Source organism: Alligator sinensis, unplaced genomic scaffold (assembly GCF_000455745.1).
Source record: "Alligator sinensis unplaced genomic scaffold, ASM45574v1 scaffold630_1, whole genome shotgun sequence".
NCBI classification, from domain to species: Eukaryota; Metazoa; Chordata; order Crocodylia; family Alligatoridae; genus Alligator; species Alligator sinensis.
Window position 1 is genome coordinate 1,011,294 of NW_005842522.1, and position 15,923 is coordinate 1,027,216.

The following is a 15,923-nucleotide window of genomic DNA, read 5'->3' on the forward strand; positions in this document are numbered from 1 at the left end:
TCAAAGCCTAGATTCCTGAGGGCTTTGAAAAGCTTGGATGGAGAACAGATCATGAGATCCAAAGAGTAAAACACCACATCAAAATTACACTTACTACAGAGTAAGTATCTATTCTATTTTTTGCTATGAGTATGAAATGTGGACATTACTGTAGATGACTAGCAAACAATATCCAGTGTGGCCGTTGAGAATAAAGGTGTGCACCAGCTATTAAAATACTGCTCTTCCAAATTTGACAGTTACTCATCATATCAAGGGCATAATGCATAATAAAAGTTAGTGAGTTGCTCCCCAGTCCTACTGGGACAGATTTCTAATGTTGGCATGTTTTGAAGCAAGCCAAGGATACAATCTGTACTCTGGTGGATGCATACCTTGAGATTCAGAACGGGAGATTCACCAGCTAGCAGATGATAGATATGCTGGATGATTCACTGAGACACTCTTTAACAAGAGAGGTCAACTTTTCAAATGAATTGGATAGAGCTGCAAAGACAGAAGGTGTTGCATAAAGAGCAGAATTTAGGATGCAGTAAGATAAATGGGGAAGCCATAAGTCCCATGAGTCTCAGAGATACGGTGTTCGTTGCGTTTGTCCAAGGGCATTCAGAAATAAATTACTGCAGCGACAAGTGTGAAGAAGAGTAGTATCAGGCTGTTCTGCAAGAGGCTAGTCCTGATCCTGCCCACAGACTGGCTCAGGTACACTCATCCAAACTACAGGGCTGGATGAGCTCTACAACCTTGCCATAAGCTCCTCATATCTTTACCACATTTTTAAAAACAATTTGTACTATAGATGTGTCCCCCTCACTCAGGGTACTCTTCACAAGACCCATAGTGAAGTAGGGCTGAAAAGGACCTCAGGAGTTCATCGTGTTCAACCCTCTGCCTGAGGCAGAATCATCTTGATCCAAACCATCCTACACAAATTCATTGTCTAACCTATTAATAAAACTATACAGTCAACCCTGACAAATCCACAAGACGTAACATCCTAACCTGCCACAAGTCAAGCAGGGGCAGGGAGACTATATCAATTAACGTCTTGCTGCTGTAAAAGTTCTAACACTCAAGAGATCCCAAGAAAAGGGCCACAACTCCCACTACAGAGGAAGGCAAAACCCCTTGCAGCCCGTACTAATCTGACCATAAGAAAAAATTCCTTCCTGACCCCAAATATGGCAATCTGACGGACTCTGAGCAGAAAGGCAAGACCCTCTAGTCAGGAACCTCCAGGTTTAAGTCTCAGCAGTAGCACTGGTGCATCCTTGTCAAAATCCCCACGTGACAACCAGCAAAACCCAGAAGCATGGGAAATAGCTATAGAAGAACATGGAATGACCTAAGCATAGGTATATGCCTATTGTTAGGAATGTACCAAACATTGTTAGGGATCCCTAACATTGTTGGTACACTGTTAGGGATGCACCAAAATCATGATTTTGCAATTTTTGAAGAAAAAGCAAAATTCAGGCATTTTCCACGAAAATCAAAGAAACCCGCAAAAAAGGAGCCCCACAAAAAAGCAGGGCTCCATGTAATAAAAGGTTTTCCTCCCCCACCTGTGCACAGCAACCAAGATGGCTGCTGTCCTCGGCCCTGGCTGCTGATTGGATGAGAGGGCTGCCCCCATGCACCCTCTTAGCCCAGACAGACAGACAGACCCAGCCCTGTTTTTTTCCAATTTATAGCCACAGAGCCTGGCCAGCTGGAGCCATCCCAAGTTATGTGGGTGCTATGAAGGGTAGAGACTAGGCCTGTACAAAGTGGCTAGTATTCCCTTCAGATTCGGCCGATTCGGGAGACAGTGATTCGAAAATCACGGTCCTGAATCGATTTGGCTGCGAAATCGGTGGAATCTCTGAATCCAACAGGCCCCATCCCCGACCCACTCTCCTAGCCCTGTCAATGGCTGCCCCGCCTGGCCCCAGCACCCCGACACTCTCTCTTTTTTTTTTTTTTTTTTTTTTTTTTAACAGCCCAGCACTCACTGGCAGCTGACAGGTGGCAGGGGGGCAGCAATCCCCCCTGCCATGAGCCCCCATCCTGGTTCTTAAAAAAAATGTTTTTAAAGCCCCACACTCACCAGCTGCTGTGAATGGATTTGGACCTTTTTATTGGTCTCCTGATTCTATTCGGATTTAGATATTCGGCCGCCAAATCGGGCTGAATCTCCTCCAAATCGAATCAGCACCTGAAGCTTCACACAGCCCTAGTGGAAACAGGGACAGGATGGGGGGAGTGAGGCTGGGCCTGGGAAAGCAGAGCCAGGGCAGGGGGGCAGCATGGCTGGACTCTGGTGGGGGGAATGGGGCTGGGCCAAGGGGAGCTAACCTGGGGCAGGGGCTGGAGGCAGTGGCAGCCCATCCCCTGCCCATGTGGGGCTGGATCAGAATGGGTGAAATAGAGTCAGAGCCAGGGGGAAGGGGCAAACATGGCCTGGCCCAGCCAGAGGAAAGTGGGGTGGTGGTGGCCCATCACTGCATAGGGCCAGGGAGGCTTACTTTCCCCCCCATGCAGGCCAGGGTTGGGTGGGGAGCGGGGCCAGGCTGACTCAGGGGGCAATGGGAGTCCCAGCCAGGATCTCCCTGTGAAATTGGAGTGTGGGGTTGCAGTGAGCCCAGGAAATTTGGCCCTGAGTTCCATGATTTAAATACATCCCTACTCACTGTTCTAACAGCTAAGAAATTTTTTCTGATGTCAACTCTAAACTTACTTTGCTGAAGCTTCAGGCCATTGGTGCATGTCCTGCTCTCTGAAACAGGAAAGAACAGGTGTTTTCCTTCTACTTTATGGCAACCCTTCAAGTATTTTAAGACTGCTACCATGTCACATCTTAAGTGCATTTTCCACCAGCTGAACATGCCTAGTTCCTTCAACCTCTCCTTACATGACTTGCCTTCCAAGCCTTTTATCATTTTTGTAACGTGCCTCTGGACCCTCTCTAACTTCTCCACATCCTCTCTAAAATGTGGACCCCAAAAATGCATACAATATTCTAGGCAAGACCTAACCAGCACAGAGTAGAAAGGCACTATCACCTCCTGTGTCTTGCACCTAATACTTCTAACTGATGCATCTCAAGACCTCATTCACCTTTTGCGCAACTGCATCACACTGAGACTCATATCAAGTCCGTGGTCTGCCAAGACTCCCAGATCCCCTTTCGTGGTACTGACACCCAGCCAGGTGTCACCCATTTTGTATTTGTATTTTTTATTATTCTTCCTAAGGTGTAGAACCTTGCATTTGTCAGCATTCAAATTAATCCTGTTAACTCAAGCACAGCTTTTCATTCTGTCAGGATCCTTCTAAATTGTGCTCCTGTCCTCCATGTTCACAGTCCTTCCTAGTTTTGTGTCATCTGCAAACTTGCTCAAGAAACTTTCTATGACAGCATCCAAATCATCATAAATACATTGAACTGCACTGGGCCCAGAACAGACCCCTGGGGAACGCTACTCAAAACCTCTCACTAGCCTGACATGTATACATCTATTGAGCCAGTTATCTATCCACCTTTCAGTAGCTTTGTCCACCCTACATTTCACCAACTTGTTTATGAGAAGGGCATGTAGGACCATGTCAAAAGCCTTGCTGAAGTCCAGATACACTATATCAACAGAATTCTCTTTAGCCACCCAAGCAGTTACTTTGTCAGAGAAGGAGATTAAGTCTGTTTGACATAATCTGTTTTTAGAAAATCCCTGCTGGATGCTTGGGGTGAGCCCTTCCTCCCTGAGATGCTTGCAAATGGACTTCCTTAGGGTATGCTCTAGCAACTTCCCATGCTTTGAGGCGAGACTAACCAGTCTGTAGCTCCCTGGGGGCATGAGTGACACGTGCCCCTGGCGGCTGGGAGGGCACAGAGGTGCTGACGGCACCAGGAGCACAGCGGCAGGAGCGTGGTGGCATTAAGCAGGGAGTTCCCGCAGACGCTGCCGGTGCTGTCAGCAGTGAGGGGTGCTGACCACCCACAGAAGCCGCCGGCAGCAGCGGACAGTGGCGATCACTGATTGCCCGCCAACACCGCTGGTGGTGTAGGTGGCGGGCGGTGGGGACCACCCGCAGGTGTCGGCAGCGTCTTTTCATAGGGGGTGCACTGCCATGCTCAGGGGGGGCACATGCACACGCATGCACCCCCTACACATTGCCAGTGCCTGGGGGGGTTGTTGTTTGTTTTGTTTTTTTAAAACAGGAGAAGGCAAAAAAAGAGAGGCACTACTTTGGTCCTTTTCCACTCCTCTGGTACCCTGAACAGCTCCCACAACTTCATGAACATCATAGCAGAGGAAGTCTCAGAGGCCTTGGCAATTTCATTCAGTGCCTTTGCTCATGAGGTGCAGCTTGGTTTGGTTTTTGTTTGTTTGTTTGTTTGTTTGAATTATTATTGCCTTCCTGATTTTTGTCCTTGTCGCCTGCTATTTCCTTCTAAGCTTCCTTGATGACCTGCCCATTTTTCCACTGTGTCTATACTTTCCTTTTCCAACTATACTTGGTCAAATAAAAGATATCAGATTTACCCAAAGAACTGTGTCTGTCTATGTCCTTAGACTAACACAGCTACAACCTAAACCCCTGTATACTCGAGGCTGTCCTATGCCTCAAAAAAGAGAGACTTATAAAGGACAGAAGGATGAAAGTACCACCAAAGAGGAGTACTCAGCACTGGTCCGTACCTGCAGGGAGCGGATCAGGAAAGCCAAGGCTGCAACCGAGCTCTATCTGGCTTCATATATCAAGGATAACAAAAAGTCCTTTTTCAGATATGTAGGCAGTCGAAAAAGAAGAAAGGGTAACATTAGTGAACCAAACAGGACAGCTGATAACCAACACCCAGGAGAAGGCCAATCTACTTAATGTGCACTTCACGTCGGTCTTTCATCAGTCCAATGGGACCGCCCTGCCCAGCAAGACATGGGATGGCCAAGGTAAGGGTGTATTTATACCCAGCATCGGTATTCATCTAGTAAAGGATCACCTTGAGAAGCGAGACACCTTCAAGTCAGCTGGTCCTGACAGATTACACCCTAGAGTACTCAAGGAGCTGGCAGGTGTCATACCTCAACCATTAGCAAAAATATTTGAAAACTCGTGGCGCTCAGGTGAAGTACCTGAAAACCAGAAGAAGGCCAATGTGGTACCCATCTTCAAGAAAGGGCAGAACGTAGATCCCGGAAATTACAGGCCAATCAGCTTGACCTCAATCCCCGGTAAAATTCTAGAGAAAATTATGAAGGAGACCCTTCTGGATAAGCTGGCTGAGGGCAACATTCTGAGGGATAGCCAGCACAGGTACATCTTGCCCGACCAATCTCAACTCCTTCTATGATCAGGTGACATATCACCTGGACAAGGGAGAAGAGATTGATGTCATATATCTAGACTTTAAAAAAGCTTTTGATCTGGTGTCCCATAACCTCCTCATGGAAAAATTGGCCAACTGTGGCCTCGGCTACACCACAGTCTGACGGCTGGAAAATTGGCTCGGAGGTCAGACCCAGAGAGTAGTGGTCAATGGTAGCAAATCATTATGGCACTCCGTGACCAGTGGCGTCCCCCAAGGTTCTGTCCTTGGACTGGGTCTCTTCAACATCTTTATCAACAATGTGGATATTGGTGTCAGAAGCACACTGGCTAAATTCGGTGATGACACTAAACTTTGGGGCATAGCATCCACACCTGAGGACAGGCTAATGATGATCCAGGCTGACTTGGATAAACTTAGTAAGTGGGCAGATACAAACCTGATGACGATCAACGTTGATAAATGTAAGGTACTCTACCTCGGGGGGAAAAAACCCGCAGCATGCTTATAGCCTCGGCAGTGCTACGCTTCCTAGCACCACTGCTGAAAGAGACTTGGGGGTCATGATTGACCACAAGATGAACATGAGCTACCAATGTGATACCGCAGCCAGCAAAGTGGACAAAACTCTGGCTTGCATCTATCGATGCTTCGCAAGTAAATCTCAGGATGTCATCCTCCCGCTGTACTCAGCCTTGGTGAGGCCGCAGCAGGAGTACTGCATCCAATTCTGGGCTCCACAATTCAAGAAGGAAGTTGAGAAGCTTGAGAGAGTCCAGAGGAGAGCCACACGCATGATCAGAGGGCAAGAGAATAGGCCCAATGAAGAGAGGCTGAGCGCCATGGTTCTCTTCAGCCTGGAAAAGCTCAGGCTCAGGGGTGACCTGGTGGCTGCTTATAAGTACATAAGGGATGTACATCAGGATCTGGGCGAACATCTGTTCACCAGAGCGCCCCAAGGAAAAACAAGGGCCAACCATCATAAACTACTCCAAGACCATTTTAAGCTGGACATAAGAAAAAACGTCTTTACTGTTCGAGCCCCCAAGACCTGGAATAGACTCCCTCCAGAAGTGGTACAAGCACCTACTCTGGACTCATTCAAGAAACGTTTGGATGCTTATCTTGCTGGGATCCTTTGACCCTACCTGACTTCCTGCCTCTGGGGCAGGGGGCTGGACCTGATGATCTTCGAGGTCCCTTCCAGCCCTCACATCTATGAAACCTACGAATCCTTTTGCATTTGAGGCATCCTAAAAAGTCCTTATCCAGCCACATTGCTCTCTTGCCATTCTTCTTGTACTTCTATCATGTCATCAATAGAGTCTCTTGTTGGGCTTCCAATACTGTGGCCTTTATAAGCTTTCAGCCGTCTTGAGCATCTTTATCTCCTTCAATTTATTTCCCTATGGCATCATGACTATTAATTCCTTGAAAACTACCTTTTTGAAATCTAGCATCCTAGTTTTGCTGACCTTATGCTTTCCCTGACTCAGGATCTGGAATTTTATCATATCATGTTAATTTCTTCCAGCTGTCCAGAAAATAGAAGTCTCCTATCAGCACCATCACACAGCTTTTGGATAATTTTGTCACCTCCTTGAAGGATGCCTCAGCTACCTCCTCTTCTTGACTCAGTGGCCCACAATAAATCCTCACCATTATATCAGTCCTGCATCTTTTGAATACATGCCTTCTCTTACCAGGTGGCCTAATTTAGCATTTACCTTGGCATGTAGGCTGTGAGAAAACTTGGTCTATGCATTTTCATCTATTACTATCCCAGCTTTGATATGTTTTAAGTTTCCTGTGCCTTCCCTGAACACTCTTGAGGCCTCATTCAATACATCTTCTAACTAGTGTTTAACTGTTCCTGCGGGGACCTTTGAAGTGCCTGCAATATCTTTACAGAATTCCAGTCCAGTGAAATCTCTCTTAATGACTCAGTCTCACAGACCAGGTTCCCCTTTTTCAGTGACATAGAAATTTAAGATGTGCCACCTATAATTATACCCTACTGGCACCAATTTTACCCCTTTTGGCAGAGGAGTCAGTAACCCTTATGTTTTTCCTCCCATCAAACTCAGTAATGCAGCTACATGTTTCCATGGGGGAATCTAATTTACTTCAAAAAAACTGCTCCAGGCACTCTGTATATGTTGGTCAGTCTTCCAGGGTGCTACCATAAACTCTAAGTGTTCCAATAATGGCTGGTTGCCAGTTTGGGTTCCAACAGATTTCAAGTACTCACAGTTAGAGCAATTCTTTACAGTGATTTAATGCATGCCCCTCTCATTGGATCCCATCCTCATCACTGGTTATTGTATTTGTGCAAGAGCATTCAGAAATAAATTATTCCAGCTGTAAGTGTGACTTAGCACTGGCTGGCAAGTACAAAATATACTGTAAACATAAAATAAATCTATGTATTCATTGCCAATAGTAGATTCAACAAAAAGTAACCTTAGATTCTCATGTGCACATTCAACACATTCACATCTCTCAGTCATTACCTGAATAGGCCCTGGGCCTGAATAGGCTTGGTATGTGTACATAACCAAAGCAACACTTTTTTATACATAATTTCAAGAAAATGTGCTTAAAAAAACCAAGCACATAATGGAAGCATGAACAGTAAGAGAGTCTGGGATATTTTAAGAAAGATTTCAGGACCTGAAATGGTTAGATCAATAGCATAGATATAACAATATGCAAGATAATTTAAGATCAAAGCATAATTAAGTACAAACCAATATGAAAATGGGGACTTTAATTTTAGGAGTTCAGTTGTGTGTGGACATGATAAACATGCATACTAACTGGAGACAGAAGGTATAAAATGAGTGTCCAAAGTAGAGGTTGGGGGGGAAGCAAGACAAGAGTCTTCAATTACTATCTGTCCTGACTATCTTTAGCCAATTACCAATTTCTTTGGTACAAATGTGGGTAATACTACATTTTATTTATACTGCCCTTCTCTTACTTTTATTTTAAATCTGCAGTGTTGATTTTTCTGTGTTTATTCACAATGACCTTGTATATAAGATATGCTTACCCCTCAGTGTGCCTGTCTTCAGATTTCTCCTATCCTGTTTAATCAACCTCAAACTGAGTAAGCTTCTCTAATGCTGCTTCAAACTTCAGTGATGTAATTAATTCCTTAAAACAAGCTACAGATGGTAAGAGTTTAAAGATTAATTCTGTCAAGATAAAGCAGAACCTGGAAAAACCAAGTATATATTTTTTCCCCTTATCTGACTCAAAAGTGCTGAACCTTCACACTATGAACAGATGTCGCATATGTGATTATTCAGACATCCACTTCTGATGGTCCACCTGAAAAAACTAGATGCATCCACCTACCAGGGACATCTTCTGACCCATCCATCATCTACTGAGCCAATGTCAATCTGTCCATCCATCCCTACATTCACCCACCTTCATTCATCCATTTTCCTATAACTATGGTCCCCCCTCAGTCCACGCCCAGTATTATGTGCCAATTGAACAGGCAATAAATGTAGCAGATTTCATTGCCATTTGGAGTGAGGTGGAGAACCACGTGGACACTCCATTCAAGCAATCAAAGCTAAGTGGTCTTCAAACAGATTACCACAGAAATGGCAGCCTACCGACATGACTATGACTGGGCCTAATATCACTCCAAATGCAGGTCTTGAAGGCACAAGATGCTAACAATGTTTTGAGTGCACACAGGGTTACACAGCTTCTACAAGGAACTATCCCATGTTCAGCAGTGAATGATGTTGGATGGTATGCTGGAATTTCATGGGCACAGCCTGCATCACCCAGGACAAATGAGAACTCTGACACCACCCTGGTCAAGGACATGCAGTCCTCACAGATTACGATTGGGATGACTCAAGAAGTAAGTCAGGTTGAGAACTCCCAGGCTGTCCCTGACAGCAGCAAGTTTCCCCACAAACAACTCAAAACGCACTGTGCAATAAGCATAGTTTGTGTGGACACAGGATGCTTTCAAATTTGCTGTCAGCCCTAGGCCCAGCAGTCAGTAACCGTGTTCTCTGGGCATCAGCATCTAGTGATGTTTTGGTAAGATGCAGTTACCCGGACCCTCTAAGCCATCAAATATCCCCCAGCCCTTCTACCCAAACAGTTTGTAAACATGGGCTCTTTCACAGCAACACATATCAGTATTCATGTTCACATGCAGCACTACCCCATCCCTTGCAACAAAATCAGGTTGGCACAAGCATTCTCTGCCATCCATGTCAGTCATCACATGTACCATGCCCACTGACTCCCCACTGTATGATCACTGCCTTTCTACAGTAACCCCTTCTAGCATTGGAAATGACTACCCCAGAGCTCAAATTGGTTGACACTGTTTAACCACATGCAAGAGGAGAACTCTCTAGGCACCACCATGCTGACCTGGAGTCCAGTTTTCAAGAAAGATGTGGACAGAGTGGAAAGAGCAACAAAAATAGTGAGGGGTCTTGGAGACAAGACTAAGAACTAGGGCTATTCAGTCCTGAGAAGAGAAAAATAAGGGAAATTTGATAACTGTCTTGAAATACCTGTAGAGGGATTATAGAATGCTGGAGATGGAGTTCTTAATGACAGCAGGGAACAGGACTAGGAGCAATGGCCTCAATCTGCAGCAAAGGAACTTTAGGTTGGAGATTAGGAGTTTTCTGACTATGAGGGTGGTCAAGCATTGGAACAGGCCACCTACAGAAATTGTGGAATCTCCATCCTTCGAAGTTTTTGACAGCAGGTTAGATAAACATTTGGCTGGGATAATTTAGTCAGGGAAGATCTGCCTTGAGTAAGGGACTGGACTAGATGTCATGAGGTCCCTTCTACCACCTTTTTCCCTATGATCTTCATTCTGGAGTTTGGCAAAGTGGTCTGCCAGCACATGCACCATCAGCTGTTCCACTTCAATTGACAGAAGTTTGGATGTTGCACAGGATACAGACAGATATTGCACTCCTGTCACTGGTATTCAGACACATCCTCAGGGCCTGCAGCATGCCTTGAAACACCCAAAAGCACACTTAAATGGCCATTCTGCAGCAACTGAGCAAACAGCTAAACAGCTCTTTATGGGTATTCAGGTGGCCAGTGGCTAAAAGACATGGTCCTCAGTGAGCACCGGGAGTCTAGTCATTCCCTCAGCCTTGGTATTGGGTATGCTAGTGATCACCGCTTCTTTTCTCCAACAGTCCTGGGAGAATAGAGCTCCTAAAGGACCTGGTGTCATGCATCCAACCCAACCAGCTGGCCTTAACATGCCCAAAACAGCTGCAATGGTTCCAAGGCTTTAAAGACTGTTGAAAAGGTGAGCAAAAATGTTGTTGAAATGGGCAAAGAACTCAACTTAGACATTGCACCAGAAGATGTTGATGAGTTGCTGGCATCCCATTCTGAAGAATAAACCAATGAGGACCTCACTGAATTGGAACACCAAAAAGTGGCAGAGGAAGAAGTTGTACCCAGTGTTGAAGAAATTCCTCCTCGTAAACTCTTGACAACAAAAGTGTTGGCTGAGGCATTTCAACATTTGGAAGCTGCCATGTCCCTGTTTGAGGAACATGACCCCAACACTGAACGCAGTGCATCAGTGAATAGGGACATATTCAGCATGTACAGCTGCTACAGAGAAATGTACAAGCAAAAGAAACATCTGTCCAAACTTCCTTGCACATTTTCTTTAAGAAAGCAGACAAGACTTCTGAGAAGACTCCAGCCAAGAACTCTTCAAAAAGTCCAACCTAGAACCCTTCAAGAAGTCCAGCAAAGTCACCTCAAAGAAGTCCTTCCAAATAAATGATTGCTATTTACAATATAAATACATCAATAAATACATACAGACAAGTAATATAGCTACATTTATTTATTTTATATAAATCAATTGAGTACTGTACAAAATTCTGAGTTATTTTGAGTGAAAATAGGGTATCAGGCCTTGGTTCAGGAACCAATCCCCCACTTATAACATTGTTTCCTATGGGAAAATTGGTTCTGAGTTCAGTCGAAATGCTGTGGTTCTCAGGAACCAATTGTGCCTAAGTCTGAGGACTGCCTGTATATCCCTGCTTGGTAGAGAATAAGCTGCTAACTAGCTTCACCATTCTAGATACTCCTCATATTAGGAGAGTCCAGTTCTCTGAAGATTAAATCCACCTCTTCTGGAGATTCTGGACGGATTCAATGTGGTTGTGTTGCTTCTTCCTCCCAGCCAGCACTAAGAGCAGGATGCATGTCTCTGTGTCTCTCTCTCTGTCTCTCTCCCTCTCCTTCCCTCCCAGGAGGTACCAGAGCTCACATAGCCCTGATCAGTCAATGTTTTCAGTAAGACAGTTCATTTACAGTCTCCTTAACCCTGTCCCTGTCCTCTCAGAACGCTCCTCTCTAAACCAAACTCACACATGCTCCAGCCTGATTAATCAGACTAGTTTTGTTGTTGTTGTTTTTGTGCATTTGTTTTTTAAATTCCTTCTCCCCTTGACCTCAGTGGTACCCCCAAAATGGCAACCAGCCACCATGAAAAGATCAGTGAAACTCTCTTGAGCAAGTTGGTGCACTGAAAAGTTCCCTTCTACAGTACAAGGAAGATTACACATGCAGCCACTTACCAAACCCCAACTGGAAGGGCAATGTGTACACATGCTAATTCCATAGCTTTTAGGATCCAAGGCAAACAAAGGAACACCTAGCCCTGGAACATCTATTTTTTTTCTTCAATTAAAAGTGCTACCAGAGCAGCAGATGCATTGCAAATCCCTACCCTTATTTATCATCTGATAACTTGTTTGCATGCGTGTGTCCTGGGTCAAGACTATGTTGGAGTACTTCAAATGGAAACAGAAGGAGTTCTTCTTTATAAGTGGTCTCCTGACTCAGATGAGGATTTTTTTTTAATCCATCAGAAAGTTTGTGTCAGTAGTGCTTAGCCAGATAATATCCAAGCCCTCAGATGTAATATTGTCCCTGTAGTGATCGCATCATAGCTTTGAATTACAAAGCTCCATTCAACAGAAAGTTAATGGAGTGTTAGGTTAGGGTAGTGATTCTCAACTGGGCTGCCACAAGATCCTCTGAAGGGTAACACAAATTGAGGTACGAGGAGATGCTCACACTTGGCACACAGAGATGTGCACAGGTTTGTCCCTGTCCAGTCACTCCCCTGTCCCCTACTGCCAGGCCCCATTGCTGGAATGATAGCTCCATGGTGCAGAAATCTGGGGAATGGGGGGGTTCCGCAATCAACAGCTTCCTGTGCTCTGACCTGCATACAGCCAGCAGGCAAGGGATCAGAGATTTCCTCAGTCCACAGCACTGAACTCTCCAGCACATGTACGGCCAATGGGCCACACAATCTGGGAGCTCCCTGCTCTACAATGCTTCATGCTGTGGGCTGAGAATTGGGGGCTTCCCAATCCAACTCCCCATGCTCTGGTGTGCATGTAAACCAGCTACAGGGAGCAGCTCAACTGCCAAACCTGTAAGGAGCTGACTACAAGCATCCCTGGGTGTCCAGGGAGCCTAGCATGGACAGGCATAACGTGCAAAGCGTTTTAAAATCCTGTTTCATCCAAGGAAGGTCATTTAACTCAGAAATACTTCACAGTGGTTCTATACCTGAGGCAGTTGTACATCTGTATGCTACTGAAGTGATAAAAATTAGAAGTGCTTCAGAAAGAGAGAGAATTTAGAGCATGTTATATGTGTCTCTTCATACCCAACGTGAGTTTTTGTGTGCATAAGAGGAAAAACAATTGGCCAGTAGCAGAATGCAGAAGCAGGTATTTGTAACAATAATAATGCTCAGAACAGAGGGACCAAAACAGTAATAACAGCAAGTACAGAAACAAAACAAAAGATTTTACGAAATATGGATCTGCAATTCAGATCTAATACAATGAAACTGGAACTCTGGATTATTTTCTAGACATTTTGGATTACAAATCCATAATTCCATTTTAGGAGCTTTAGTGAAACATGTGCTCTCGTTTTATATTGTAAATAGTACTCCTGAATGGTATTACAAATACAATACACAGAATAAGTATCAGCTTATTCTGTACAGTAGGGTGCAAATCCTGCTTCTATTATAGTTTTGGCTGGCAGCATTAGATCTCAGTTAAACTTCATATACACATATACATATACATACATATACATATACACGCATACACACACACAGTTAGTGAGAGGTAACAGCAACAGCAATTATTGTTCCGATATATTGAAAATGTACTTTAAAGTAGGGAACGAATATAAGACAGGTAAATGGAAAACACCATCCTATATAAATTATTCTTCAACCAAGTAATCTCTCTCAATCTAATCATGATTGCATTAATAAGAGTTTCAACATTTACAGAAAACAAACAATATTGGTAAGCTCAATTTAACTGCATGGGGATTAAAAGCCTACAAATGTGATTAGACATTTGTTGTAAAAATCAACATGATGAAAATTCATGGCTAGACGGTTGCAATACGATGCCCAAATTTAGGGTTCAAATGTTTTTCTGGACAGATGGTTCACACACACACTGACCCCCTGCTATGAGACTGGATTACTGCCAATAATGCTCCAGTCTTTCCTATAGAAACTGGGTCAGATCAGATTTTATCTAAGTATTTTGATGATTTGATGGATCATGGTTCTAAAATGAATTATAAAAATCTGCTACTGTAAAATATTTTAATATTTCTGCTGCAAATGAGATTCATCTTTGGGCACTCCTGCCCATGCTATGATTCAGTGTACTAACCTTCACATTTTTCCAGGATCTGGACAGTTTCTCCTAGTTCCAGGACTAAGCCCTGTGGCACAGACGCACGGAAACTGCATATCACTAGAAAAAGGAGAACATACACAAAGGTTACATGTTGTATTCCTGGAGGGGAGGGGACAAAGACTTGTATATTAGCCTTGTTATTTACATTAAAATAGCTGTTACATGTCTGTTCACAGAATTACTCTCTATGAAATTCTTCTGACTTTAGATTTGTAAGGTTCTGGTAAGAAGGCAGAACGAACACCATTACTGCATTTAAAATGATCAGTACTTAGAGAAAAACATCTCTAAATTAAAGAAGACCTTTAATCCTTTTAATCACTGACCCTGGATGAACTCAAGCTGTACACTAGGATTCACTTCATTTCACAACCCCTACTTCTTTTCAACACGTCAAATGGAAGAAACAGAACTGATTCAATATAGATCCAGAATTGTTTATTCTTGGGCATTAATGAACATAAAAAGAAGGTAGATTATAGACATAACTGTTCTCCAAAATTACAATTCATCCTCTAGCATCGTCTGTGGACTTAATTCTCTGTAGAAAGCCTAAACTGCTTGCATATGTAAATATAAATACACACACACACACAAATTCATAGTTACACATGAAGCACTATATGTGTTTTGTTTAGAAATACTGAAAAGGTAACACAGCTTTAATAATTTGGAAAGGTGCTTGCCCCAGTACTTCCTCAAGTGGACACACTCTCTCCTACTCTGAAACCTTGTAGAACCTCCCTTATTCGTAAGACAGCTTCACGGGACTAATCATATGAAAGTACGACTGGAAGGGACTTCAGGAGGTCATTTATTCCAGCCTCCTAGTCAAGACAGGACTGTCCCTGAGTAAACCATCCCAGATCTGTTTAACTTGCTCTTGAAAATGTCTAGGAATGGAGAGTCCACAACTTCTCTACATAGTCTGTTCCAATGTTTGAACACTTTCATGGTCAAAAAGTTCCTTCTCATCATCTACTGCTTAGAGTTGAAGATCTAAATGATGTGTTTAATTTATAATTTTCCTCAACTCAAAGAACATTTTACAAAAATGTACAAATCTCACATTAAAAATACCCTTAAAACTTGCTAAAATTACAATAATGAAATAATGACATAAATAATGATAAAAATAGTAGGAAGATTAATATCAAAGGAAACACCAAATTATACATACAAATTAAAAAAAAAAGATCATTCTTCTTATAAATCTGATATCCATCCATAGTCTAAATAGAGTCATTATGGACACAGTTTTGTTTATAAAAATGGATCATACAGAAAGCTGCTGCAGAATCAACTTTAACATGATCTCAATACTTGAAGAACATACCTTATCTGCACTTTAGAAACACACACATATCGTTTGTGAAAAGTTACAATGGAAAACGATGAGATAAAATGATGACTCCCTGGTGGACAATGTTCTTGGATTGAAATAATTTATCCTGTCCGGGCATTTATTTATTTATTTTTAATTTAAAAGGAAAATTTTCCTTTAATATAAAGTTCAAGACTGTGGGCGTGTTACTCCCATCTGACTGAGTCACTTTTTACATGTTCCTGGTACACAAGGATCTTTGTAGACAAAGTATATAGTGGTTTTAGGGGTCAAGTGTTCAGAACATAGGGTTTCACAGGAGTCAGCCCAAGTTCCTGTCGAAGTTATTTCTATAATCTAAAAACCAAATCACAAACTTTACCAGTTAAAACATTCTGGAATTACAGTACTTCTTTGTTATCCAAACTCCCAGGCAAACCTCCTATACAGCTAAAATCTCCTATCCAAACCTCCCATACACGTGTAG

At 43.3% G+C, this 15,923-nt stretch overlaps 1 protein-coding gene across 1 annotated transcript in view; it reads right to left on the reverse strand.

Moving 5' to 3' along the window:
- Window positions 1–15,923, reverse strand: part of DOCK3 (dedicator of cytokinesis 3) — a 590,333-nt gene that overhangs the window by 573,346 nt on the left and 1,064 nt on the right. Inside the window, exon 2 of the mRNA XM_025213329.1 lies at window positions 14,086–14,169. Within this exon, the coding sequence (XP_025069114.1) occupies window positions 14,086–14,169 (84 nt within the window). The remainder of the gene's footprint in view (window positions 1–14,085; window positions 14,170–15,923) is intronic.